At 43.2% G+C, this 24,690-nt stretch overlaps 1 protein-coding gene across 4 annotated transcripts; it reads right to left on the bottom strand.

The window, feature by feature from the left end:
• Positions 1-1,499: 1,499 nt before the first annotated feature.
• On the bottom strand, positions 1,500-24,591 carry ZNF410 (zinc finger protein 410). 4 transcript variants are annotated; one of them, XM_086612952.1, is made up of 11 exons: positions 24,465-24,591; positions 18,989-19,181; positions 17,400-17,489; positions 9,739-9,874; positions 9,223-9,456; positions 8,742-8,933; positions 7,735-7,894; positions 6,730-6,911; positions 3,883-3,972; positions 2,653-2,778; positions 1,500-2,126 (listed from the first exon to the last, which is right to left on the bottom strand). In XM_086612952.1, the coding sequence occupies exons 2-11, from the start codon at positions 19,019-19,021 to the stop codon at positions 1,942-1,944; spliced, it is 1,428 nt and encodes a 475-aa protein (XP_086469078.1). In that variant the 5' UTR covers positions 19,022-19,181; positions 24,465-24,591; the 3' UTR covers positions 1,500-1,941. The 4 variants fall into 4 exon arrangements, with proteins under 4 accessions (XP_086469078.1, XP_086469076.1, XP_086469077.1 ...); XM_086612950.1 differs by lacking the exon at positions 24,465-24,591 and adding an exon at positions 22,130-22,237; XM_086612951.1 differs by lacking the exon at positions 24,465-24,591 and adding an exon at positions 21,685-21,763.
• Positions 24,592-24,690: the final 99 nt, after the last annotated feature.

Raw genomic sequence — 24,690 nt, 5'->3', positions numbered from 1 at the left:
CTTCGTTACCTCAATCCACTTCTCCTTACACTGGAACAAAACAACCTCATCATCAAATCAGAAAGACAGTACCTGTAAGAGCTACCACATTAAATAAAGATATAAAACTGAGATCATGACATTTTTGATCATAACAAAGTACCAGATGCAAGAATTTATGTCCCCGGAGTTTCAGGCTGCTCTCTTACATTCCACAGAGATCAATTCATGCTGATACATAGCTGAATGCGTTGGGTTGCAGCAGTCCTCCTTACTGACCCAAAGAACCTCCAACAAATCTAAGTTTAGGCTTTTATTTTTCCTTTTTTCCTTCTTTTCCAGTTGAAGAGCTTTCTGCACAAGGCATCTGCCCAGTGCTGTGTCACAGACTGAAACACAGCCCTTCACTAGTGAAATTCCCAACGGGTTGGAAATCCTTACTTTACTGTGGAGGCTTTCCACACTGAGAAGAGGCTTAAGCACCTGGGAGGGTTCAAGGAAGGCTGTTACCAGTGTACCAGTTTCTACACACATTCCATAGTGTAGGACACACAAAGGTTTCTTCCATGCTCCAAGTGTGGTCTAAAGTCCATTGGGCTTGTATGGGTATATCTGGAGCAGTGGGAGTGAAATTTTAAGGCATACATTTTAAGGGGTATTTACTAAAATTGTTTGCTAATTTCCATAATAATACTTGATGATGCTTGCAAAAAGAAATTTCCAAGTATGTGAAGTGTAAAGGAAAACCTTAAGAAAGGAGGAACAAAGGCTTGACTTTAAATTCATATACAATATTATGCCATATCCCCTTAACAAATACGAAGGTGACATGCAAGAATACAGTAACAGATAAATCCAAGTCTTCCTATTGGTCCCTAAACAGAAATTGCTGAAACGGTGATGAAAGTAAAAGCATCAAACTAAGTAAGTGAAACTCACTAGCACCTTTCTTGCTAAGCAAAGTGTTGTTCTGAAAGTAGGATTACATTTCCGTAATCCTAAAAGAGATTTGTAATCTCTTACTATATCTCAAAAATGGTACGGAAATAAATCATTTCCACTTTTGCTATGTAATTTTGCATTTCATGAAAATATTTTGTTATTTTTAGTCAAAAGAATTACAGCCTGTTCAGCTAACCTATAAAAATACTGTAGTAAAGAAGACATCTCACTGGAGCATCTCCCATCAACTGAGGAGATGGCAGCCAAACCACCTCAGATCCTGATTCACAGGTGGAGTTTTTACAAGAGCCTCCCAATTACAATACCGACAGTGGCACCACCTTTACATTCGGCTAGGGAGCAATATGAACTCGGAGCATTCTCTTCACATAGGAGCCATTAAAGGTGCACAGTATATCTTGGCAAAATTGCACTCTCAGTAATGCCAATTCTGAACAAAGTCTTTGACAAAAATTCAAAACACCTACATGGTAGACTCATTTAAAGAGCTTGATATGCCAGACACGTTTTGGAGGAAAAAGTGACGAGAAAGCAGGAAAAGAACACAGCAAATGTAATTAAATGATATCAAGTAGAACATTTATTTCAGAAAGTAAGTCAGCTTCTGACAGTGAGATGGATTAGAATATAGTCTCTGAAGGTAAAGGATGGAAGGAAGGCCTGTTGCTCAAAATACTGGATGTTTGTACGGTGCCTAGCACAATGAGGTCCTGGTCCTTAACTGGGGCTCCTAGGTGCTTCCAGCAAAACAAACGCATTAGGCTTTAGGAGAATGGACTGCATAAACAGTTTTGAAATGGCGTTCCACGACATGGGCTAAATGACACCTAAGCAGCAGACTTCACCTTTTAAGCTCTGCAAGAGAGAAACTTGGTCTGGCAGGTCTTCTCCAACTCCAGTTTTATGATTCGTTCTCCATCTACCCACCTGCTCTGTGCACAGTTAAAGCAACGTTCGCTGCCACATGGCGAGTCTCTAAGAGGAACGGTCGATCTCACTTCAGTCACCACATATAAGAGGACGGAAAAAAGAGCAGCTGGTCTCACCCTCCTCCACTCCAATAATAGACTCAGTGTCTGGCAGGTGCAGAGACTCAACACCAAGGCTGGGCTGAGAGTTCATGGAGATGAGATTCTTACTGTGCACTGTAGATTCTTCCAGCAAACTGCTGCCCATCAGTGACTCTAGTGTGGATAAAAAAAAAGGGTAAAACAAAAGCCTCGTGATGCAATAATACTGCAATATAAGATACAATCCCTGTCCCCCTCCAAGTCACACAGACTTCTTCCCTAGACATCTACTTTATCCATTCCTACTCTGGTCATCCAGCAGTCCAATGGATGGTAACTCCTGTATTTACTGTTTTGAGCCTTAGTATGGCCCGGTCTCAAGCATGCTTGGCTTTCTCTTTAAATAATTCACATGGCATAAAAACCCAGGCTGCTTACAACAAGAATACATAACAAAAGACACAAATTCCATGTAAAAAAAACCACAAACAGATGCATGTTAATACAGAAACACAGCTTTGTCTTCTATCCTAGAAAAGAGAAGGTTAAGCATCCATCCTCATCTCCAAGAGGAATAGTCTTTAATTCCTTACTGGCTTGTGGTCTCATATTTTCAGGACAAACATCCTCCCTTCTCTTCCCCATCCACTAACTCTTTCCTGCACTTCTCGCCCACAGAGAGTGCCCCTCCCTTCCTTACCTGGCTGTTCTCGCTCTCTGCTGCCAGCTGTTCCAATTCGGGAGTGATGTTTCCTCATATGCACATTTCTGCTACCACTCTGGGAAAATGTCTTCCCACAAATGTGGCACTGATGGGGCTTCACTCCTTGGAGGAGAAGGGGGAAAAATATCCCAAGAATTACCAAATTGGGAATAAAGACCCCATCAACCAAGAAGCCAATAATACTGTTTTGAAATGGCTGTTCTCTGATGCTAATTATCAGTGAAAAAAACAAACAAGAAATATTCATGTTTCCTGGAGAGCAACAAGCTTCCAGAAAAGAAGAGTTTCAGGTATCGGTATTGCCAGCTGTTGGAAACCTCAAGTCTGAAGAGTAACATAAAGACTTCAAGTCTGATTCGTAAGAGGGAATAAGTTATTTGGAATCTCAGTGACATGGAAATATTTGATGTCCCATATCTAGAATAAAATGCGCAAAAGCAAGGAAGCAGAGGCAAGGAAGCTATCTCCTGCCATCACACAACAAATTGCAGTATCTGATTTACATCACTGAGTACAGATCAGATGATGACTTGTCACTGTGAAAGGATTTCCATTTTACAGAGCAGTCTATCATTTTCACAATACAAGAAGTATGCTGTCCATACGTGTGAGCTCAATAGCATGGAAGCCAAGGAGACAGGAGAGAAAAAGCATGGAGAACTCGGTTACTCCCAAAGTTATTACTGCAATAAAATTTTCCCTTCCCTAAACAAGCCATATTCATCATGCGCTGAGATAGATCAATCAAAACAGAAGGCAAAAAGCTTTGGAACACTTGTGAAATACATTTCCATCTAATGCTTTGTCCAACTACAAGTATGTAATATTAAAAAGTAAATGAAAGCTCTATCTGTAGCAGAAATCCATTAATAAGAGATTTCAGATTTGAATGTCTTTGATTAATATACAGAGATGCTAGATTTTCTCTTTTAAATAACAAAATGGCAGCTACGAAACAGACACCCAACTTCATGACATTTTAGCAACAATTTAAAAAATAATTTTTAAAAACATAATTTGAATTTAGAAACATAACAGAAAAGATTAAAGCGTACAGGCTACAGGCACAACTAAGGAAACTGTAAAACACTATGACCAGAAGTCCTGTAAAAAATGGGGGATTTTTTCTTAAGGAAATCAAATCAAAGCCCTACAATAAAGATTTTTTCTCAGATAGTTCACAGAATGTCAGATGAAGACTTTTACCTGAGTGAACAACCAAATGTTTCCGAAGGCTGGAGTATTCAGCAAAGGAGCGACCACATCCCTGTGCCTCACACAGAAAGGGTTTTTCTCCTACAAGGGAAAAGTTAAGTTCTTAGATTTTGGGATCACAACTTGATCTGATCGTCCAAGTCCTTGAGATGAGCCTGGAGATCTCTACCCCGTTCCCCCTTTTGGCATTACACACAACAAAGTTCACCAGAAATTAGACATATGTTTCCTCAGGCTTTTAAAACATTCTCTTCATGAGCTTGCCAGAGGAAACACTGATCTTCTTTCTGAAATAGTCTTAGATCATCATTCACTGAAAGCGAAGCAAGGGTTCACTATTTCTAAATAGATCTTCCAAGTATATAAATACCAAAAGAGTAATATAAAAGTGCCTGGACTATGATATATCTTCTATATACAGGTCTGAACAACCAGCTCTCTGCTTCACACACTCTCAGGATCCCGTTCCCTTTCTGCCTCTCAGTGCCAAAAATCCCACTAGCTGCACTTCCCTTCACACCCGATTCTATACTTTATTTCAGATCAGGCTGAACTTGGCAAAATCCTGAGAGAGATGTGTCAGTCATTTATGTTTATGTGTGAAGGAACAGTAATTCAAGGCACAATTTGTTCTCATAGGCTGAAATTTGTTATTTTTATATTTTTTGCAGCTATTTTTGCATTTGTCTAAATGACGATAAATTGAGAGGTGACTGCACTAATGCAATGTGATATAATTCATCTGTTCTAAATACCCTCTCAATAAAGCCTTAAATAAAACGAGAGGTAACTTTCGCCTGCAACATCCCACTAAAGAACTCAATACACCATGTTTAACATTATGATTTCAAGTCTTCAATTTGACTACTGTAGCAGAGTAACAGCAAGGTCACAGGAAATTAAGCAAGCTGTTTTAGCTATTTTATTATCTAACGTATACATAGCTCTTTCAGAGTAAACTTGTTTTTCAAGTTGTTTCTACTGTGATTTTGCCTTCAGAAGTTCTCTCCCTACAGTTAGATTCTCAGCCTCCTATCTGCTAAGGCATTCAACAGATCTGAGCAAAAACACAGCGTGTTCTAATTGGTTTTACAAAGCTGAAATATGTAGCAGATTCTCAAACACTGATTGTACCTTCTCCCTTGTTATAAATATTTAAAACTTGGAAAGAAGAAAAACTACCATTGGCAAAAACAACAGCACACAGTTTCATCTATAAGAAACTCTAAATCTATTATAACACCTTTGGTCTGATCAGACTCTTCCTTGCACGTTATTAATTTGCAGTTAAGAAAGTTATTATTTACTTCTCCAGAAGCTACTATGTTGGTTGCAGAACACTCACTCTATCATGGGGGATGGTGCATGTGTCAGCTGGGCCTAAGAACTTTTATCTCCACCTTGGCTAGGAGCTTTAAGCACAAAAGAAAAGTGTAAAAACTACGGCTGCTCTTACTACAACATTCAAAATTTTACTATTGGTATACACATAACTTTTAACTGCACCCCAACATCGGCCCCCAAACCGTATGTTCTAGCAAGACTGCAAATTTTTTAAAATAGCAACCTTTTTCCATCTGTGTCTACAAAGTACATACCATCCGGCAGTGTTTAAGTAAGGCAGAAGGCATAAACAGCTGCTGGCGGCCCACGTAATTTGCAATTTCATTTTACTGGAGAGGCCTTGGGTTCTCACAGTTGCCAAGGTTATTTTGAAATGTTACCCAACCGTAATGCAATACTACCTTCCTAGGCATCAGGGAATCTCTAACAATATTCTGAGAGGCTTGAACTGGGTCATTTGTTTAAGTGGTGTGACAACCCTGAGGCTTAAAACACCAACCAAACAAAATCACCAGAAAATTCACTATGAACTTTGCCAACTATTAAACTGCTGACCATTTCAGCAGCAACTTGTGTGACTCTCTCAAACAACTTTCTAGCATAAAACCACCTACAGCACTTTATGCAGTTGTCAAGACTTTGGCTGGCACACCAACTTCCAAAAATACTGACAAGGCAGGATCAAATTCCCCAGAGAAGACAGCATAAACAAACCACGTATAAACTACAGCACTGTGAAATAAAGGTTCTTGCTTTATTTAATATAAAAAGCTGAGCATGAGTTAAGAGTACATAGGCTCCAGCATATGGTAACACTTCAGATTAGCACTAGCACAAACAGAGCTGTTTGCACGCCAAAACGCTGTCTTCTAATTATTGCCTTTTTCCACTAGACTTTGCTACTACTATATTTTTGCTACTCATTCCACTGTATTCCTCAGCTCCCTAAATTTCCCAAATGTAGTCATTCTACAAGCAGCATCGGTAACATAAGCTAGCCCGATTCAGCCAGATCTCAGTACAGCTACAAGTATGTCCACCAGGACTCCACGCTGGAGAAATTTCTAAGCTATTTTGCCTTTCAGGCATTTAAAATAGCTTCTTTATAAAAAACAATTACAGCAGTCGTGTTCACTAACTATTCCCTTGGTAACAGTCTAGTTTCTCCGCAAAACAACACACACCCCTCCCTTCATCAAAAAACTTGAGGGAGGAAAGGAATCTTCAGAGCATGGGTCTGAGCAGAGTACAGCATCATCATATAGTATTTGAAGGGTGAAACCTGGGTGAAAATATACAGGACAGTAAAGGGAGTAAGCAGGTGATTAACTTGACCTATAGATCAACGTGAACTGATAGAAAAGGGACACTAATGAAGGGCAAAGATTAGTAACATAATATTCTCAAAAGTTTGAGGACGGAAGAGGAAGTGGTTTATTCCTCAGTAAAGACCCCACCTCTGCCAACCACAAATAGGTGAGGTCTAAAACACACCAGTGTGAATTCGTAGGTGGTTCTTCAGATTTCCAGCTGTTGTGAACTGTTTCCCACAGCCCAGCTCCGTGCACACAAAGGGTTTTTCACCGTTGTGAGTCCTCATGTGCACCTTCAGCCTCTGCAAGACGTAGAAACTTTTTCCACAGCCTTCTGCTGGGCAGGTGAAGGAGCGGTCGTTCCTGGAAATCAATGTTAATAGCTGTTTCATTACCAGCTACTGCAATGTACTTTTCATGAGCACTTGACTCTTTTTTTTTTTTGGATTAAATAAAAAGCAGAAACATTTAAACTGAAATTAAGTGTATCAGAAAATGGAGAGACTCAACAAATGTGAGTGACCTAAATCCTAAGGAACTCAAGTCTGCATGGCCCACTGGAAGAATTTGTTCAGGTAGCATCTTTTCATCATATTACCTTGCTTATTCCCTACCCAGAATTATTTAGTAAAGCAGTGCAACAGATCATATAGGAATGTTGTGGAATTTCAGTCACTGGAAGATCAAAATGGCCATATGTGTATATATAACATAGGCAATTACTGCTGATCCTGTCTCAGGGCAAGATGATGGGCTCATGTCTATTGGAGTCCTTCCCAGTTTTTAAGCTTCTCATCTACAATTTGCCTTAGAGACTGCCAATTTCTTGGCTAAAAAACATCAGGGTCATTTGTTAGAGGAAACAACTTTGTTCAAGGTTATATAAAAATATGATAGCATCCTACAAGTTCTAATGTTCACTATACCACAGGAGTGATACTGATGTTCTTTATTGAGCACCTGTTAAAATACAAATATTCTAAACTGAACACTAAAAAAGACCTGCAAAAATAATCTAAATCTAGTCCAAGTGTTTCAACATAAATGACCTAAAGCATGCAACAGGCCTAGTACTTCTACGAGTAATACCGAGTTTTCACAACTTGTTGATGTCAAAATCTAATGCTATCCCAAATACAGAGCAGTTTTTCGAAGTCATGGCAACATATAGCTTCATTCTGCTCACCGGTGTGTTTTCAGATGGTACTTGAAGTGAGCTGGCCACACAAACGTCCGATCGCAGCCCTCAACTGTGCACTTCAGCTTCCTTTCCACACGAGACAAGTGAGGAATGGGGCTAGAGTCTTTCGGTTGCCCATCTCCTGAGCAAAGATGAACATTTTCACCTGGAAGAAAAAGCCCAGTAAAATCTAAAAAAAGATACAGATTACTATAATGTGTCAAATTTAACAAATAAAACCAGCATCATATTTGGTACAGGACTGTGAAGCAGGTATGTGCCTGGCTACTAATTGTTTACCGTGTCCTACATGCTGCTGCCTAGCCCATAACAGGGATGAGACACAGATCTGCAAACCTTACCAGGCCCATATAAGCCATTCCCAACAAGCTATCCGTATCAGATTAGCTGCTACCAGGTGAGGGTTACCACAAGAATTGAAAGCCAATGCATCAAAAATTGCAAAAATGGTCGCTATATCAACATCAACCAACCAATTTTAAGTATCAGCCAGGATAACTCTTTTTAAAAACATCTTAGCTGAAAAAAAGAGATAGTGCGTTTGCAATTATTGATCAAAATAATCAAGTCACAAAGCATGTGACTAAATCCAATTATGTATTCTCCAGAAAGCTGATCTCCAAACCCAGTGGAGCTAAGAAGAAAGTATGAACTACAATATGCATGAAAATTAGACACTTGAAAGTGAAAATGAAAGTTGAAATACAAACAGTTGCAGTCAGAAAAGAGATACTCTTTACACGTACCAGAGAACAGGTGGACTACAGTGGAACTGCTGGCTCCACTAAAGTTCACACCCTGAGAAAAACTGAGGAGCCTATTCGTACTGCAGAAGAACTAAATGATTTTCTGTATAATTCTGTCACTGATGATGTGAAGACATGTCAGAACAGATTAAAAGCAAGAGAGAATGAAAGAGGAAAAACCAAGCCAAAACTAGGGGCCTTGTATGGAACATTCAACTTTTGAGACAGAATCAAGGGATTTCCTACCATTATTGCTTGCTTTGGCATTCTTAGCGAGCTGTGCCCGCGTGGCAGCAATTAAACTGTCATGGGCCAATTCTTGCACTCGTAGGAACCATGGGGTACTGCTGTCTGTGCTATCATGAGAGAGAAAGTCATTCCCAGAATCTTCTGCTTCATCTTGAACAAACACCAAGTGCTCTGCTGGAGACCCTAGCCCTAGAAAAGAAGACAACTTCATGAAACACCAGGATAATGTAAGAGAGGGAAATTTCTTTTGCTTCCCAGAGGCTAGTGTTCATGACATAAAAGCAATGGCTGCACCGAAAAAATCTTCACTGACCTCTACATTGTAGGCAGCTGTTGATGATTAAACGCTCCTGAAATATCCAATAACACCCAGAAAATTTCATGATCTTTCCCCTTCATAAGCAGCAGGGACAGAGTTTTATCTGCTGCATTCTCTTGTCTGAGACATATCCAGCCAGATGACAAAAAGGAGAATTACCTGCTCTTGTTAGGTTGAGGAGAATAAATGAAGTGCTATCACTGGGCTGGAGGTCTTGCAATAAACTGGAAGTCTCTGGAGTTGACAGAAGTTCAGATGGTTTCTGTACATTCTGTGCCCTTGTTTCCTCTCCATCAGGGCCCACGTTTACCTGGAGACTTCTCAAGACAGCAGATGAAGAAACATCTTTGGAAGAATTAGTGTGACTTGGAGAAGTGAGATCTCTTTCATCATCTAATGAAGAAAGTGAAAACAAAGTAAATAGAAGTGCAAATGCACTGTGACTAAAAGATACCTATGAAGTTATTTTTCTATTAAAAAAAAAAGAGAACTTGAGAGAGACTGGAAGAGGAAGGAATTTTCTAACTAGTAAGACTTCACTGTTAAATGAGGAAAGTTTCAGTCACCCTTCTGAACTTCCTCCTCCATCCTCGGAATGCCTTATCACACAGATAAGGCAGTTGGCCACAGCTGTATAAAGAGCATGCTCAGGAAGATCTGCTGCATAGATTTTACCTGGCAACATGAGTCTGTTGCATTCTGAGGCCTCAGTAACAGGAAGGAGAGAAAGACAGGTGATGTCTTTCGGTTCTGATTCCACCAGCCCTTGCCCCAGAGGAATAGAAGTATTCTGAACAAACTGAACCAGCAGCTGAAAAAAGATACTGAAGATTAGGTCAAGAGCAGCATCAACCATTTAAAAAGGTATTAAACCCAGTCTATTACCCCCTGCTGTCTTGTAGGAGACACTGAATATAATCCCATGAATACACATCAACGTAAATGTAAGCTTTTCAATTTACATTAAGGACAAAGAAGGAATTGTTTGTATTTGTCATTTCCTTAACATACAATAAACAGCTCTGGATGACTGCAGACTACTCTGGAGGCTACTTAGGCTATATTCTTTTTTAATTAGTGTTTTACCAAGATAAATCTTACCAACATATACCATGTTTTAAGGCATATATTCCTTTTTAATTCATCTTTTATCACTTGATACTTTACTATGCTCTAGCCTTCCAAGTAAATGTTTTCCATGCTCAGCCTTTGGTACAGATATTTTTTTTTAAATCATAGTCTTTAAATACCTAACTGAAAAAAAGTTGGCCTTTTTTAGACAAAAAAGCAAGCAAAAGACTAGTTGCAAAGACATCTAGCTAATGGTTATTCAAAATAAGCAGATAATGATCAGAGGAACTAGGCTGGGATGATAAGGGGGAGAACACAGATAGCCTTATCCATCCCAATCAGCTACTCCTAAAACCATCAAAGATGGACAGTTAAAGCCATTGTCCTTAGTGTGAAACTCACCCACTAAGGGGATTCAACAGAAGAAACTCTCTCCAGAATACTATGCAAAATATGGGATACTGCTGCATAAAGAGGTACAGGACTTCTAATGGGATGTGGTCCCTGGGAAGGACTTTGGGACTGAACAGGACATTTAGGAGACTGTACAGGACACATTATGTATTGTTTAAGGGAAAGGCCAAAGGCAGGAAAAGGAAGGGAGCAAGGTGGATCAGGCTAGAACAAACACAGGAAAATGGAGAGAGGAGGATAAAAGAGGCCCATTACATACAAGCACGAAATCAGTCAATTCAGTTGCCTGGTGCAGCCTAACCATCGCAGTCTGTCCTGTCTTCTTATTAACCTCCATTCCTAACTACTTCCTGTGTGATCCTGCTCTCTAGAGTGTGTGTGTGTGTGTCATACGCCAGTGAACTCCACGCCAGACTAATTAGCAAGCAGAACGAGAGGTGCAGGGACATGTCCTGGAGAAACTCGTCAAGGTTTTCTCTAGGCAGCAACCCTTCGAAACGGCATCAGGCACTCTGGGCTGCCTTTGCTTAGGTGGGTAACGCTACGAGCGTGCCACCTGTGTTCATCTGCCTGGTGCCAGTCACATCTCTACAGTGTGTGTGTGTGTTTATTTGGAAACTGTACTAAACCTCATTAGTGGCAGGATCTAAGATCAGAAATAAGCAGCAGCGCTCATATTGATGGGACCAGGAGGTGAGAAATGCACAGGTCATTCAGTCCAGCAGATTTAGCTATCCTTCAGATGACGCAGCTCTGCCAATGCAAAAATTACTTTCGGCTAACTCCTAAAACTCTTGAGTTATAAAAAAGGAACCTGACATTTGAAAAGGAACTGGAAGTCAGAGAAATACATTTCCTCACCGCTAAAAGTCTTCCCATATTTAACCAAGCTCGGAGCAGCAAGGCTTCTGCCTTGTTTACTCATTCTGTCCCCTTGACAACATCCCAAGCTTTGTCAGACTACTGGACTTCTGTTTACCTCCAAGGCACAGACACAGAAAGGAGACTCTCTTTTTTCTGTTACCAGTGCCACAGCAGTCCATACTAAAATATTCTGATTTAACAAAGGAAGTGTTGATGGGAGTTAGGAGATAACACAGCCCAACTTTTGCAATGCACTGAACTAATTCTTCCTTGAACTCCACAAGCTTTTTTAACAAATATGGTCTCATATCCTTCCTCTGTATGGAATCAAACTTCCAGAGACCAAAAAGACTGCAAGGGGTCAGTTGTAACAGATCCAGACACATACTCCACATTTCAGAGAAAATGCCCCTCAAAAACCACATATAGGATCTATTTATTTGGCTGTAAGTTCTGTCAAACAGACTTACTCCCTATACTCACATTCTCAAAATACTTTGAAAAACACAGATGAAAGAAATATGGAAAATAACAATACACCAAAAACTTAACCCTCAAGTCCCTATTCCTTATCTCTAGGAAACTCCTTGGCATAAAGATCCTGCATTCTGCAGCTGTCTAGCAAACCACTGGATGCAACAGGCTTCCTTTTTATCTTTGGCATTCAGAAGGAAACTGTTCAAGATGGAGATTCAAAAGCTACTACCCTCATTGTGACACATTTCAGCATGCATTCACACAGAGCGAGAGCTGTCTGTGCAGTGAGACATCAATGTCAAAAAAAAACAGTGAAAAAGCACGATATGCCCGTGGTATACTTGTGATTAAAACCCAGCAGTCACTAACAATTTGATTCTTATTTTGTACGTGGTAATTGTCTTAGTGTTTAATTTTCAAACAAATTATTTCTATAGGAGATATCAGCCTTCTTCTGAGCCCCTCTCACATCAGGATGAAGTTCACAAAATCAAAGAAACTGCAAAGACAACTTAATAGTTTGAGCTCCGATTTCTCTATGCTTCTTTCCTCTCATGAAAACAATGGAAATATGGATGCTTCCTCAAACAGTTTTACTTTGAAGAGGTACTGCTGTTTGTCGGGGCCCTGAAGCCTTAATTGTCCTGAGTGGTCTCACATGGGGCTCCCACCCACACCCTCTGCCCAGGGGCTCCATTTAAGCTCAGCCTGTGCTCCCTAGTCTGGTCCTGACCTGTATTGTAGGTTTACCTGTCCCAAGCCCTGTCTCCTGGATGGACCTCAGACTTACTGCATCATCACTGTCTCCAGACCCATCTCCTGCTACTCCTGACTGGACTCTCTGGATAGACCCTGGACCTGGTTCATTGTTTTGCCTTGTCCAGGGCTGTGGATGGACCCTGTTTCCAGCACCTGTCTCTGCCTGCTGTGCTGAGGTGCTGCAAGATTGTGCCCTGCTAAGTGAGGCGACTGCCTGGGCTGGGATCACCCTTGGCTTCCAGCTCACCTTCCCTTAGGAGCAGCCTGTCATCCCTGACAATTATGATGGAAAAAATTAAGTCTTGAAGTTGTTCAGATGACAATATGCCACTTGAACTAGGCCACAAGCCAGACTGCAGTTTGAAAGGTTAGCAATTTTTCCTCTTAAGTATATTATAAGATTATCCGGAGGCCCCTGTCAGAAGAGAGATCTATTTTTATGTTGTCAAAAAAATATGTGGGCAATAAGAGATGGTCCCTTCTCCAAGGCCATGCATTCTAATTTAAAATCGAAAAATAGGAGAAAGAGGGGTAAAAAGAGAAGGGAGTTAGGAAGAACAGAGCAAGGCAACCAGAAGAAAGAAATGAGATTAACAAGTGTGAGCAGTAAGGTGGTTCTAAATTACCGGATTGTCTTTCATTTAAAAGCTGTTCATGATCCCTACTGCTGCCTACTCCACCACAAAACACTTGTTTTACGGACTCTTCTATTTTTATACAGAAAGCCTTAGATAAAACTGTCCTCCTACAACAGGAAAGCTTTGCTTCAAACCCACCACTTAAACACAGCAACATTAAGCCACTAGGGAAAAGCAAAATGTAGCAGCCACAAACAGATGCTCAAGAGAAGAGCTTCTTTTAATTTTCTTTGTAAAGTAATAACAAGCTAGTACAGAGAATTAAAAGGTGCAAAAGAAGCAGAAGTAAACAAAAGGACATGAATCATGCTTGTTATTAAAATTTGGAATAAAAAAACCCAACACTTCCCATAAACTAAAGCAAAACAATCACCAAATATATCCCTCCCAACTCCACATCAAACAATTTGAAGAAAATTAAAATTTTCATGTGACAGTTCTATCTTGACAGCCAAGTAATTTCAGAAACATTCCTTCCTGTTAAAAATCATCAAATACCTCTGTGACAAGTACAACAACTGGAACATGGCAGGGGGAAAAACTAATTGCAAACACTGTGTGCTGCTTTCCTAAGTGTCTTTTAATTCGGTTTTGCAGTTGAAAGGAAATAGGAAACTGTAAGGGTATCCGGTATTTAGCTATTCAGCATATAAAACAGACTAGGAACAGGAGAGGTGACAAATTAAATATGCAGATACACAAACTCTAACAAACTGCAGATAAGAGAGTAACAAAGACCAAAACTCCTGGGACACTGATGGATGGGGCATTACAGGAGCAACTTGAGTGTGACCTTGAAGAAATTAAACCAGAAACTTCATAAGACAGGAACAATAGTACCATGGGTTACCAGAACACATCTCATAGGCAAGAGAAAACTTCTTATGGGATATGGGGGAAATTCTGGGATCGGGTAAAACTTACTATTAAGATGTCTTAAGAAGAGGCTGTGGGAATGTGAAAAACTTATGGATGTTTAGGGGAAGGATCAAAGGTGGGGAAAGGGAGGGATCAAGGTGGATAGGAGAGGAACAACCATGGGAACAGAAAGGGGGTGGGGGATAACATGGGTTGATCACATGTTAGCAGCTGCAGGTCAGTAGGCTGCTCTGTCTCCTTTCTGTAGTCTATCCCATCTTCTTCTCAAACGCTGTTTGCTCCTAAATAGTTTCTGAGCACGTTCATCTAGTTAACTTCAAGTTGGACTAGCCTGTGAATAGGAGGAAACCACAATCTGCAAACCCAAGATCCTGGCCAGAGGCTGGATTAAAAAGTCCAGGGCCTCGAGACAGGTAGGAAGGACTCTGGGTTTGGCAGAGACTGGACAGATCCATGACTGTAAGTATGCATGTCAGCTGAGAAAGGGCATGTGTGTGATAACCAGGCTTGAAATTCGCTAGTGTATCTGATAAGTAGGGACAGAATTAGGCCATTTGTGGTCTTCCTGTTCCACGTGAATGCCCTTTGTGCTTGTGGGTGCCTATAAAGGTACTGTTCTGCCATACATTAATGCTTACAGCCATACGTGTCTGTGCTGTCTGTGTGCATGGGTGCGTATTTGCAGTTCAGGCTCAGCCTCACTTCTGCCTGCACCTAGAACAGTCCAGTGGTCTCGTCTGAAGGATTAAGAGGGAAGGAATCTCCAGGATGCTACAGTTTATCACATCTCATAACTACATAATATCTGGCATCACAAACAGGATCCAGATGGGCTGTAAGTATTCCTGAGATGGTGACTATAGAATTTCTATGTAAGGAGGGAAACTGATTCTTCTGCAAACATGGCCAAAGTGCTAGAATTTGTAACGAAGCAGACAGAACATCTTGGGGCACCTGAACAGGAATAGTTAGGGAAACTGAATGTACAGGATATTAACAGAACACAAATGATAAGAGGTGTAAAGTGGCTTTACAGATGAGATATCCCTTGGAATTTAAAACAAATTTTGATAATGACTGATTGCGAAAGCACATCCTCAACTTAGAGATTCAAACTTTATGTGAGTCATACAATCTATAAGCCTTGGAGGGACAAAAAGAGCAAAATTCAGCTGCATCTTGCTATGAAGAATTTTATTTTTTGCTCTGCTGTACCACCTTCTTGAAAATACCCTCCTTTTACTCCTTCTGCTGAAACACCACATAACTCTGAATATCCTGTAAGTAACTTAAACAGTGTATGTACTAAAAACGTAAAATATTTCTTGTCTCTTGTCACTAAACAAATAATTGTCATCTCTGCTGGTCAACAAGAGACGCTTGGACGGGATGATCCCAGGGTCTATCACCACAAGCAGTACAGAATCCTTGTGTTACCAAGAAGCTTGCATAATGTCCCTGACCCGAAGGCACAGGGGAGGAACAAGAAGGATCCTAGAGATCCTAAAAAAAACCAACCCCAAAACACTACAGAAACAAATGAAAATACGGCCATCTGGGATGGATCTGGTTGAAATTCGTGTCCTGTAACAGACTCCCTTCATCAGCTGATTCAAAAGCCGAGACGTGTCGGGCAGCTGCTTTGTTCGAGGTGGGGGTGGCTGGGAGGGACCAGACGGGGGGGGGGAGGGGGGAAGGGGGAGGTTGCTCCAGTACTAACGTTCAAATCTATCCTCCCACTGGACAGCTGGAGAGCTGGACGGAACTCGCAGAGCAGCAGGGACCGTGTTTTTAATCGGTACTGTTTCTGTTCTAAATTTAACCAGTGGACCACTACAAAATAAAGAAGTCAAAAGAATGTTTAGCAGAGGGGGAGGGGTGGAGTTGAAGGCTGTGGAGAGCAGGAGGCTCTTAGCTAGAAACTAAAACGCCCTCCTCCAATACAACCTCTGGGGAATTCGTTATTTCACAAGAGTCTCTCCTTGTGAGGTGCTGATAAGGAGAGAAAGGAGAGGCCAAAATACCCCCTTCCCAATAGCCAATTCAATTCATAGACCAGAGCTGCCCCCGACAGCAGAAAGCACTCTGCAGTGGACCAGTGCGGTGGAAGTGGCTGGAAATACTTGCAATTGTATCAAATCACCCTGAAGGCTTAAGGCATGCAAAATGCAGATCTTAACCAGTTCCCTGAGGAATGCCAGTAACACAGCTTTGGGGGCAGGGAGTCCAGAAGAAAAAGCAGATCCATCTGCCAGCACAAACTGTCTCCAAGCAACTTTAACTTCATACGAAAGGAGAATTCACCTCTACTCAAGTATTATTAAACATTTACTGGCAAACTGGTGGCTTCTCTAGTGATAAAACCAGTAGCAAAGAAGCTTATGCAATCCATCCACACTGCCTTGATTAATATTATCTAGATGTACATAAATACAGTTAGCTCTTAATTAATACTTCTCTCATATGGGAAGAGATATGAAAGAACATCTGTGGCTATAATAATTGTGGTGCCATGCCTCACCAGATGATATAAAATCATGAATGACTTTCAGACATACTTGAACTGCTGTTTGGGAAAGGTGTAAAACGGGTATCTACCAGTTTCACATCAAAGGACTAGAAAGTAATAGCAACTTAACACTGAACTTTCACAATCAGAACCAGAAAGAGGATGTAAATAGATTTGGTAATCCACAATGCAAATGAGTCCAAATTTGTAGTATAAAACGGCCTTGATCAAGATTGAGGAACATGGTTTAGAAGATGGCATCTCTGGAAAAGATGCCCTTTGCAACCACTGTAGCTTTCAAGCATCAGGCTACTAGACAATGGCCTGCTCTGTTCTGGGTTTTCTGGGAAGGAAATGCAACTCTGCTGTGGGGAAATAGGACTACTATGTAAACACACCTAATTAACAAATACCTTACTCAAGTCCAGAAAAGACAAGGCCCACTTACAGAGGGAACAAGTATTCCAACTATCCTGGCCCTTGGCTGTCAAAAATAATCTATGGGAATCCACCCACTCACAGACCGAAGTGACAAGGTCCCTCACCTTATCACTGATAACTAGGAGAAAATTTTATAGCAGTTACATCAACCACAAGGCAAGAGAAAGGAACTCCCCACAGCCCAGGCTGAGACTACTCAGGGCTACTATGAATTTGCAGCTACTCTTCCTGAATGACGTGATTGGAAAGGCTTTGGCTGCTCAGATAAGGAACAAATACCTTACCACATCACCTGGGCTATGACGAATTGCCAGCATATAATCATCATTCTCTGTGGAGTACCAGTTTATGATACCTGCTGTGTTGCATATGGACTGAAAAAGGATAGAAACAGAAGACTCAATAAAACAATTCTATTTACACCTGTGAACTTCCCCAAAACGTTCTTCATAGCAGTGCAAAGTACTCTACTCTAGAACCTTAGCCTTCTTTAGAGGTAAAGTTTGGAATCAGAAAAGGAAGGACACAAAGCCACAGAGTCCTCTGCACTTTCAAGTGGGGGAACGCGTGGATAACTGGCTAATGGCTATTCTGCCTAAAAGACAAAGGCAGGAAAGAGAAGAGGTAATAAATTGAAAACACAGATATAATTGTGTTGAATGTAACAAACTGCAGACTTCTTGTATGTGGCAAATTATAGGTAAGATTTTCACAGACCAGAACTCCCCAGACACTAAATGGGCCACTGGTGAAGTGAAACCTTGAAGAGGTTCAACCAGAACTTTTGTAACTGGTAAGAAAACATAATTGTCTTGGGTTATTTGAATGGGTCTCATAGGAAAGACCAAACTTATCCAATGTAACAGGGACTGCAGCATGTGTAAAACTTATGCAATGTTTAAGGGGTGGATCAAAGGAGGAATCAAGGTAGGTAAGTAGAGAAAGAACCATGGGTAGAGGGGAGAGAAGAGACTCCATATGTTAGCTGGCTTCTGGTCAGCACACTGCTGTGCCTGATTAGTAAGTAGACAGAAGGTACTGCAGTAAACATATTCCTAAATATTCACCCCACAAGTGAGTGCACTGCTAGTGAACTTCTAGTCTACTAACATGCGAGGGAGAAGGCAACCAGACTCTGGAAAAACCCAAGATTGCAGCCAGAAACTGGCTAAAAAGCCCTGGGTCTGGGCACAGATATCAGAGACATCTGTGAACGTGAGTATGCATGAGTTGAGTGAGGGTACAGATATATTCCACTAACAAACTTTTGTTGTTCATGTTTACTTCTTAAAAGGTACTTTACCTGTGTATGTGTTAATGTTTGTTGCCAGCTGCATGTCCACTGTGTGCACGCACACACATCACTGCAATTCATGCTCAGCTGTGCTACCGGCTGAACCTGCGAACAGTCCAGCAGCCTCACACTGAGCAACCAGGATCCCCTGGGTGCTACAGCCTACCACTTCTGCCAACTGCTTAATGGAAACATGAGTACTTTAAAAAACAGAACTGGCTGATGCAAATAGAATAATCCAGACTCCTCAAAGTTAAGTCAATTTGGTTTGAGGGGAAGAAGTAGTCAGTATAGTAATTTATTTTATTCTTGTAACAGAAAGAACATTGTAATAGTGAAAAAAGTAATGTAACCTGAGAACAGGCAAGAGTATTGGCTGACACTTGAAAGGAGGGGAAAAAACCTGCAGTATCCTTTAATCTTTTACTGTTCAAATCAAAACATGGAAGCGTTAGAAGATGCCACTGAAAACATTTTGAGAATTAATATCAAAGCAGCAAACAGAGTAAACTGATGAATTTTTTCTAAGTGTTGCCCATAAATGTTCCTGGGAACCAAACCCATTTCGTAATTGCTCACCTCAGGTTTGGATTCTAACTCATCCGATAACATTGATTCAAGTGTCCGATTCCTGCAGCTGTCCTCAGCAAGGCACAGGGTTTTTTAGCTCAGAGAGAACACCTCTTCCTGCTCATTCTCATATTTTCCTAAGTATAAAACAGTGTGGTGGTCCTTCTGCAAGAAGCTGTGTTGCACAAATATTCAGTTTAACCTAAAACAACAAAAAGGGAAATAAAAAGAGATAGGAACCAGAAAATGAGAGCAAAGCAAAAAGCGAGCAAATGTTGCACGTAACTGTAAAACATACTTTGAAGTACAATGGGTAATTTTCAATGGAAAACTACAATTGTTTGTCCTGTAAGTTTCCAGGATCAACTGAAAATCATATATAGCATGCAAGAGACAAGAAGGCTGACTTCCTAGCCTGCGAAACTGTGGAATTATCCAAATTGTTGATGAAAGGCAACCATATAAAACCAATCTGTCACCAGGAAACCTCTGCTTTTCCTGTCTGTTAAGATCATAGAATCATAGAATGGTTAGGGTTGGAAGGGACCTCAAAGATCATCTAGTTCCAACCTCCCTGCCATGGGCAGGGAAACCCTCCACTACACCAGGTTGCCCAAAGCCTCATCCAACCTGGCCTTGAACACTTCCAGGGGTGGGGCATCTGGGCAACCTGTTCCACTGCCTCACCACCCTCTGAGTGAAAAACTTCTTCCTTATATCTAATCTAAATCTCCCCTCTTTCAGTTTAAATCCATTGCCCCTTGTCCTATCACTACATGTCCTTGTAAAAAGTCCTTCTCCAGCTTTCCTGTAGGCCACCTTTAAGTACTGGAAGGCTGCAATAAGATCACCCCGGAGCCTTCTCTTCTCCAGGCTGAACAGCCCCAACTCTCTCAGCCTGGCTTCATAGCAGAGGTGCTCCAGTCCTCTGATCATCTTGGTGGCCCCTCCTCTGGACCCACCCCAGCAGCTCCATGTCCTTCTTATGCTGGGGACTCCAGAGCTGAATGCAGTATTCCAGGTGGGGTCTCACAAGAGCAGAGTAGAGGGGCAGAATCCCCTCCCTCGACCTACTGGCCACGCTCCTTTTGATGCAGCCTAGGATACGGTTGGCTTTCTGGGCTGCCAACATGATTTGCTGGCTCATGTGGAGCTTCTCATCCACCAGCACTGCCAAGTCCTTTTCCTCAGGGCTGCTCTCAATCCATTCTCCGCCCAGCCTGTATTTGTGCTTGCCCCGACCCACATGCAGAACCTTGCACTTGGCCTTGTTGAACTTCATGAGGTTCTCACAGGCCCACCTCTCCAGCCTGGCAAGGTTCCTCTGGATGGCATCACTTCCCTCCAGCGTGTCCACAACACCATACAACTTGGTGTCATCTGCAAACTTGCTGAGGGTGCACTCGATCCCACTGTCCATGTCACCAACAAAGATGTTAAATAGCACTGGCCCCAGTACTGACCCCTGAGGAACACCACTCGTCACTGGCCTCCACTTGGACATTGAGCCATTGACCACAACTCTTTGAGTGTGACCATCCAGCCAATTCCTTATCCACCAAGTGGTCCATCCATCAAAACCATGTCTTTCCAGTTTAGAGACAAGGATGTTGTGTGGGACAGTATCAAATGCTTTGGATAAGTCCAGGTAGATGATGTCAGTTGCTCTTCCCCTACCCCTCAATGCTGTAACCTCATCATAGAAGGCCACCAGATTAGTCAGGCAGGATTTGCCCTTAGTGAAGCCATGTTGGCTGTCACCAATCACCTCCTTGTTTTCTATGTGCCTTAGCATAGTCGCCAGAAGGATCTGCTCCATGATCTTGCCAGGCACAGAGGTGAGACTGACTGGCCTGTAGTTCCCTGGGTCTTCTTTTTTTCCCTTTTTAAAAATGGGGGCTATGTTTCCCCTTTTCCAGTCATTGGGAACTTCACCAGATTGCCACAACTTCTGAAATATGATGGATAGCAGCTCAGCAGTTTCGTCTGCCAGTTCCCTCAGGACCCGCAGATGCACCTCATCAGGTCCCATGGACTTGTGCACCTTCAGGTTCTTTAGGTGGTCTCTAACCTGATCTTCTCCTACAATGGGCAGTTCTTCATTCTCCCAGTCCCTGCCTTTGCCTTCTGTGACTTGGGCTGTGCAGCTAGAGATCTTGCCAGTGAAGACTGAGGCAAAGAAGTCATTGAGAACCTCAGCCTTCTCCATATCTCGGGTAGGCAGGTCCCCTGTTTCCTTCTGGAGAGGGCCTACATTTTCCCTAGATCTCTTTTTATCACTGACACATCTATGGAAGTTTTTCTTGTTGCCCTTGATGTCCCTGGCCAGATTTAACTCTATCAGGGCTTTAGCTTTCCTAAGATCTTAAGTTTCTGATTACGAGAAATATTTTGACGAACACACATAGGTTTAGAAGTTATTTCACAAATACCCATACAATGTTTTTTCTTTGGGCTACAAGGGAACACGAGAACAAGTTTGTATCTGTTTTTACCTACTGGGAAAACACTAGGACACTAGCAGTGGGAGAAGAAAGTGAACTACATACAGTTCTTCCTCCTCTTCAAATACAATTATAAATTTCTTGAATATATTAAAAGATAACGAGAATATTGGATCAGCTGAAAAGAGAACCTGAAAGCCTTCCGCTAGTACTCCTGACAGCAACCCGTGCGGCACGAGATACTCGGTAGAGGAGCCTCACCTTCTGCCGTGAAGGGACAAGGTAATAAACGCGGAGAACGCAGAGTAACTCGGGGCTCGGGAACACGCCCGCTTGTTCACCCGCTGCCCCCTGGCAGCCCGCGCCCGGCCTCAGCGCCCCACGGGACCAGGGCCGGAGCTGCCAGGCCCGGCTGCCCACGCCTCCCGCCGGGAGGGCACGAGGGGCAGCTCAGCGCGCGCCGGCCGGAGCCCCGGGGAGGGGAGAGCGGGAGACCCCGGCGCCGCGGGGCGGGGCGCCGAGGGCCGCACCCCTCCCCCCCGCAGCGGCCGGCCCGCCGCCGTGAGGGGCGGCCCCCGACGGCAGGGACGGCAGGGACGGCCGGGCCGCCCCCCCCGCTCCCCGTCGCGCTTGGCTCCCGTGTCCCGCAGAGGGCGGCGAGTCCCAGAGGAGCGCCCTGGTCCCCTCCTCCCCCCGCCCGCCTTACCGGCATCTCCGCCGCCCGGATGTGACGGAGCACCCGACCGGAAATGCCAAAAGCTCCGGGGGGAGGAGGAGAGCTTGTCCTCCAGCTCTATGGTGAGCGCTATAAGGAGCGCCGCTTCCGCCCGTCTCTTCTGCCCGCCGCCTCCACTTCCGGCCGCCGTTAGGACTCAGCGGCGGCTGCGCGGCGCCGAGACCCAGTCCCCGCCCCGTTCTCCTTCCTCGGACTTACCGGGTGCCCCTGCTCGGCATCGCCGTCGGCGCTTTCCACCGTAGCCTTGCTTCGCTCCTGGGGCACCGCGGCGGCCCCCGCGGCCTGGTCGGGGCACGCCGGGGCCTGCCCGTGCCCGGCCTCGCTGTGAGCCTCCGCAGGGATGCGCGTTGTCCCGCGCGGGAACCTCACCTGCCCCGGGAGCGGGCTTCTTGCTGTTTCCCTGAGCCTCGAACGACAAAACAGTAACAGCTTGGGCTTGCGTTTTTCCCTGGTTCCACAGGGATCGCTATCAGAGTCGCAGCTGCAGCCTAATTCCTCTTAAAATAACCTTTTGATCTGGAGAATACTTTACAGGTGAAGATTACGCAGGAAGCTTACAGTCAGGTTCAGCGTTTAACTGCTGAACTCCCCTTTTCTTCGACATAAATGAATGCAAAAGACACGGTATTTCAGGTTGTCGCAGCACGTGGAAACACTGCTTTCCTGCCAGTACTTGGTTTCTGTTCCTGCTCTGCTCCGACTTGGCATGTCTGTTCTTGCAGGTGGTGATGGAGAACTGCTGAGTTCACAGCAGCTCACCAACGATAGGCACCGAGTTAGCAGTTCTAGAAAGATACATGTTTTAATGATGTACCTGAAACCCAAGAAGTGACTGAGTTATTTTAAAAGCCTGTACGTTGTTTTTTGCTCATTAGCCTTATCCTGGTATGTTAGCAGGACAGAGCTCCTGAGGCAGTGGGCTCGGCAGCCTTTGGTCTTGACGTTAGCTGCTGAACTGCCAACCTTCAGGTCCAGTGAACTTTAACTTGGTCACGACTTGTCCGTAGCTTTAGAGCCACATGTGATTCCTGACTCCCACGCCAGAACAGCTGCTCGTGGGACAGCACGGCGCTGGTGATGCTGAGCAATGAGGATCCCAGCGATATGGAAGCAGCTCAACGGGAGCTGTAGAGGCTGGCAAAACCAGGTTGCCTGGGGCTCCCTGGGCACACAGCTTATTCTGATGCACAGTGGACCGTGCAAGAACCTGTGGTCACTTCCCAGGAAGTGACTGTCATCTCCTGCCTGTGAACCACTTTGGAATGCTTTCCTCTTTTCAGCCCCTCCAAGATGTGCAGTATGGCTCCTCTGCCTTTCAGCCACGTGAAAATTTTGATTTGCGGTTGAAAGGTAACCTTTCCCCTGCTTTAAATGTTCAGCGAGTGACTTCATGGAGGGCTATGCACTAGAGTTGTACTGACACCCTAGTGCTTCAGCAAAAAGACCATTGACCGTGACTGCTCAAGCCACCCAGTAACTCCCCAAAGTCTGCAAGCAAGTTAGATGCATGTCTTTTTCTGAGGTATCATTCCATCAACTTGCAGTCACTGCATTAGTACTAACACAAGCCTGCACCGTGAAATCAACTCTCATTCAAGCTGAAGCACATTTATGTGTGCACATTTCCCAAGGCAGGGAAAACTGATTCAGTGCCCAAAATCAGCAGCCTCAGAGGTTTGGTTACCTCAGTGTCATACTGGCCATGCAGATGGATTGAATGGAGGAACCTCACAAAGTCTGGCACTCATCATGTTGGATGACTTAGCTGTAGTTGTGATGACATGAAGCTTTAGACAGACCCATTTGTTCACTCAAGCCTACAAAACTGGAGGTAATAGTTCCCGAGACTGAGTTTTTTAACATAACCCTGATAAGATGGAACTGAGTAAATGAGCATGCAACGGTCACAGAAAAAGACCATTTCACTGTGTTTATTATCACAGGCATGATCCCAGCATGCCACATTGGCTGATCCAGTATGATCCAACAAAGGCAACTAGAAATGCAGAACTACTAACTTCATAAAACATTTTTTCTTGATGTCACTTCAGTAATCCCAGGGCACTGAATTGTAACATTAAGATACTTAGTAATCTCGGAAGTCCTTTGACTCATCATCAGCCCAACAATGTGGAATTGTTGAGTAGGTATTAAAATACAGAGACATGTAGGTGCATAAGTTCCTTTCATTTGCATCCTTCTAGCCAGATGAGTTTGGCTGCTTCAGAGCTTGCATCTTGACTGCCTGGGGAATTTGGGGCTAATCTGATAGGGGAATCTGCCGTGGGAGTAGCACAGCACTTACCCGAGTTGTTTATGCAGGTCCAAATCACTCACGCAGGTGTGTGAAGCAGCACTGGTCCCTGATGGGAGAAGAATTGTCCAGCTGGGAATTTCCTAGTCTCACTTTCTCAATAACATCTGTCCCTCCCGGATCCTTCTCTCTAATCAAGGAGACATAGAAGACTCAGTCACATTTCCCCCATGACTAGATTCAAGACGAGGAACTATTGTTTTTTCACCCCTGCTTT

Source organism: Tauraco erythrolophus, chromosome 6 (assembly GCF_009769465.1).
Source record: "Tauraco erythrolophus isolate bTauEry1 chromosome 6, bTauEry1.pri, whole genome shotgun sequence".
NCBI classification, from domain to species: Eukaryota; Metazoa; Chordata; class Aves; order Musophagiformes; family Musophagidae; genus Tauraco; species Tauraco erythrolophus.
Note: the sequence above shows the minus strand (reverse complement) of the source record. Positions and strands in the feature narration are given on the sequence as shown.

Coding starts and splice junctions, on each gene's coding strand:
- ZNF410 (XM_086612952.1), bottom strand. CDS start 19,021: ATGTTATCGGATGAGTTAGAATCCAAACCTGAG. Junction 7,895..8,741: donor TGCCAAAGCAAGCAATAATG/GTAGGAAATCCC, acceptor TTTTTCTTCCAG/GTGAAAATGTTCATCTTTGC. Junction 3,973..6,729: donor CCACCTACGAATTCACACTG/GTGTGTTTTAGA, acceptor TTTCCCTTGTAG/GAGAAAAACCCTTTCTGTGT.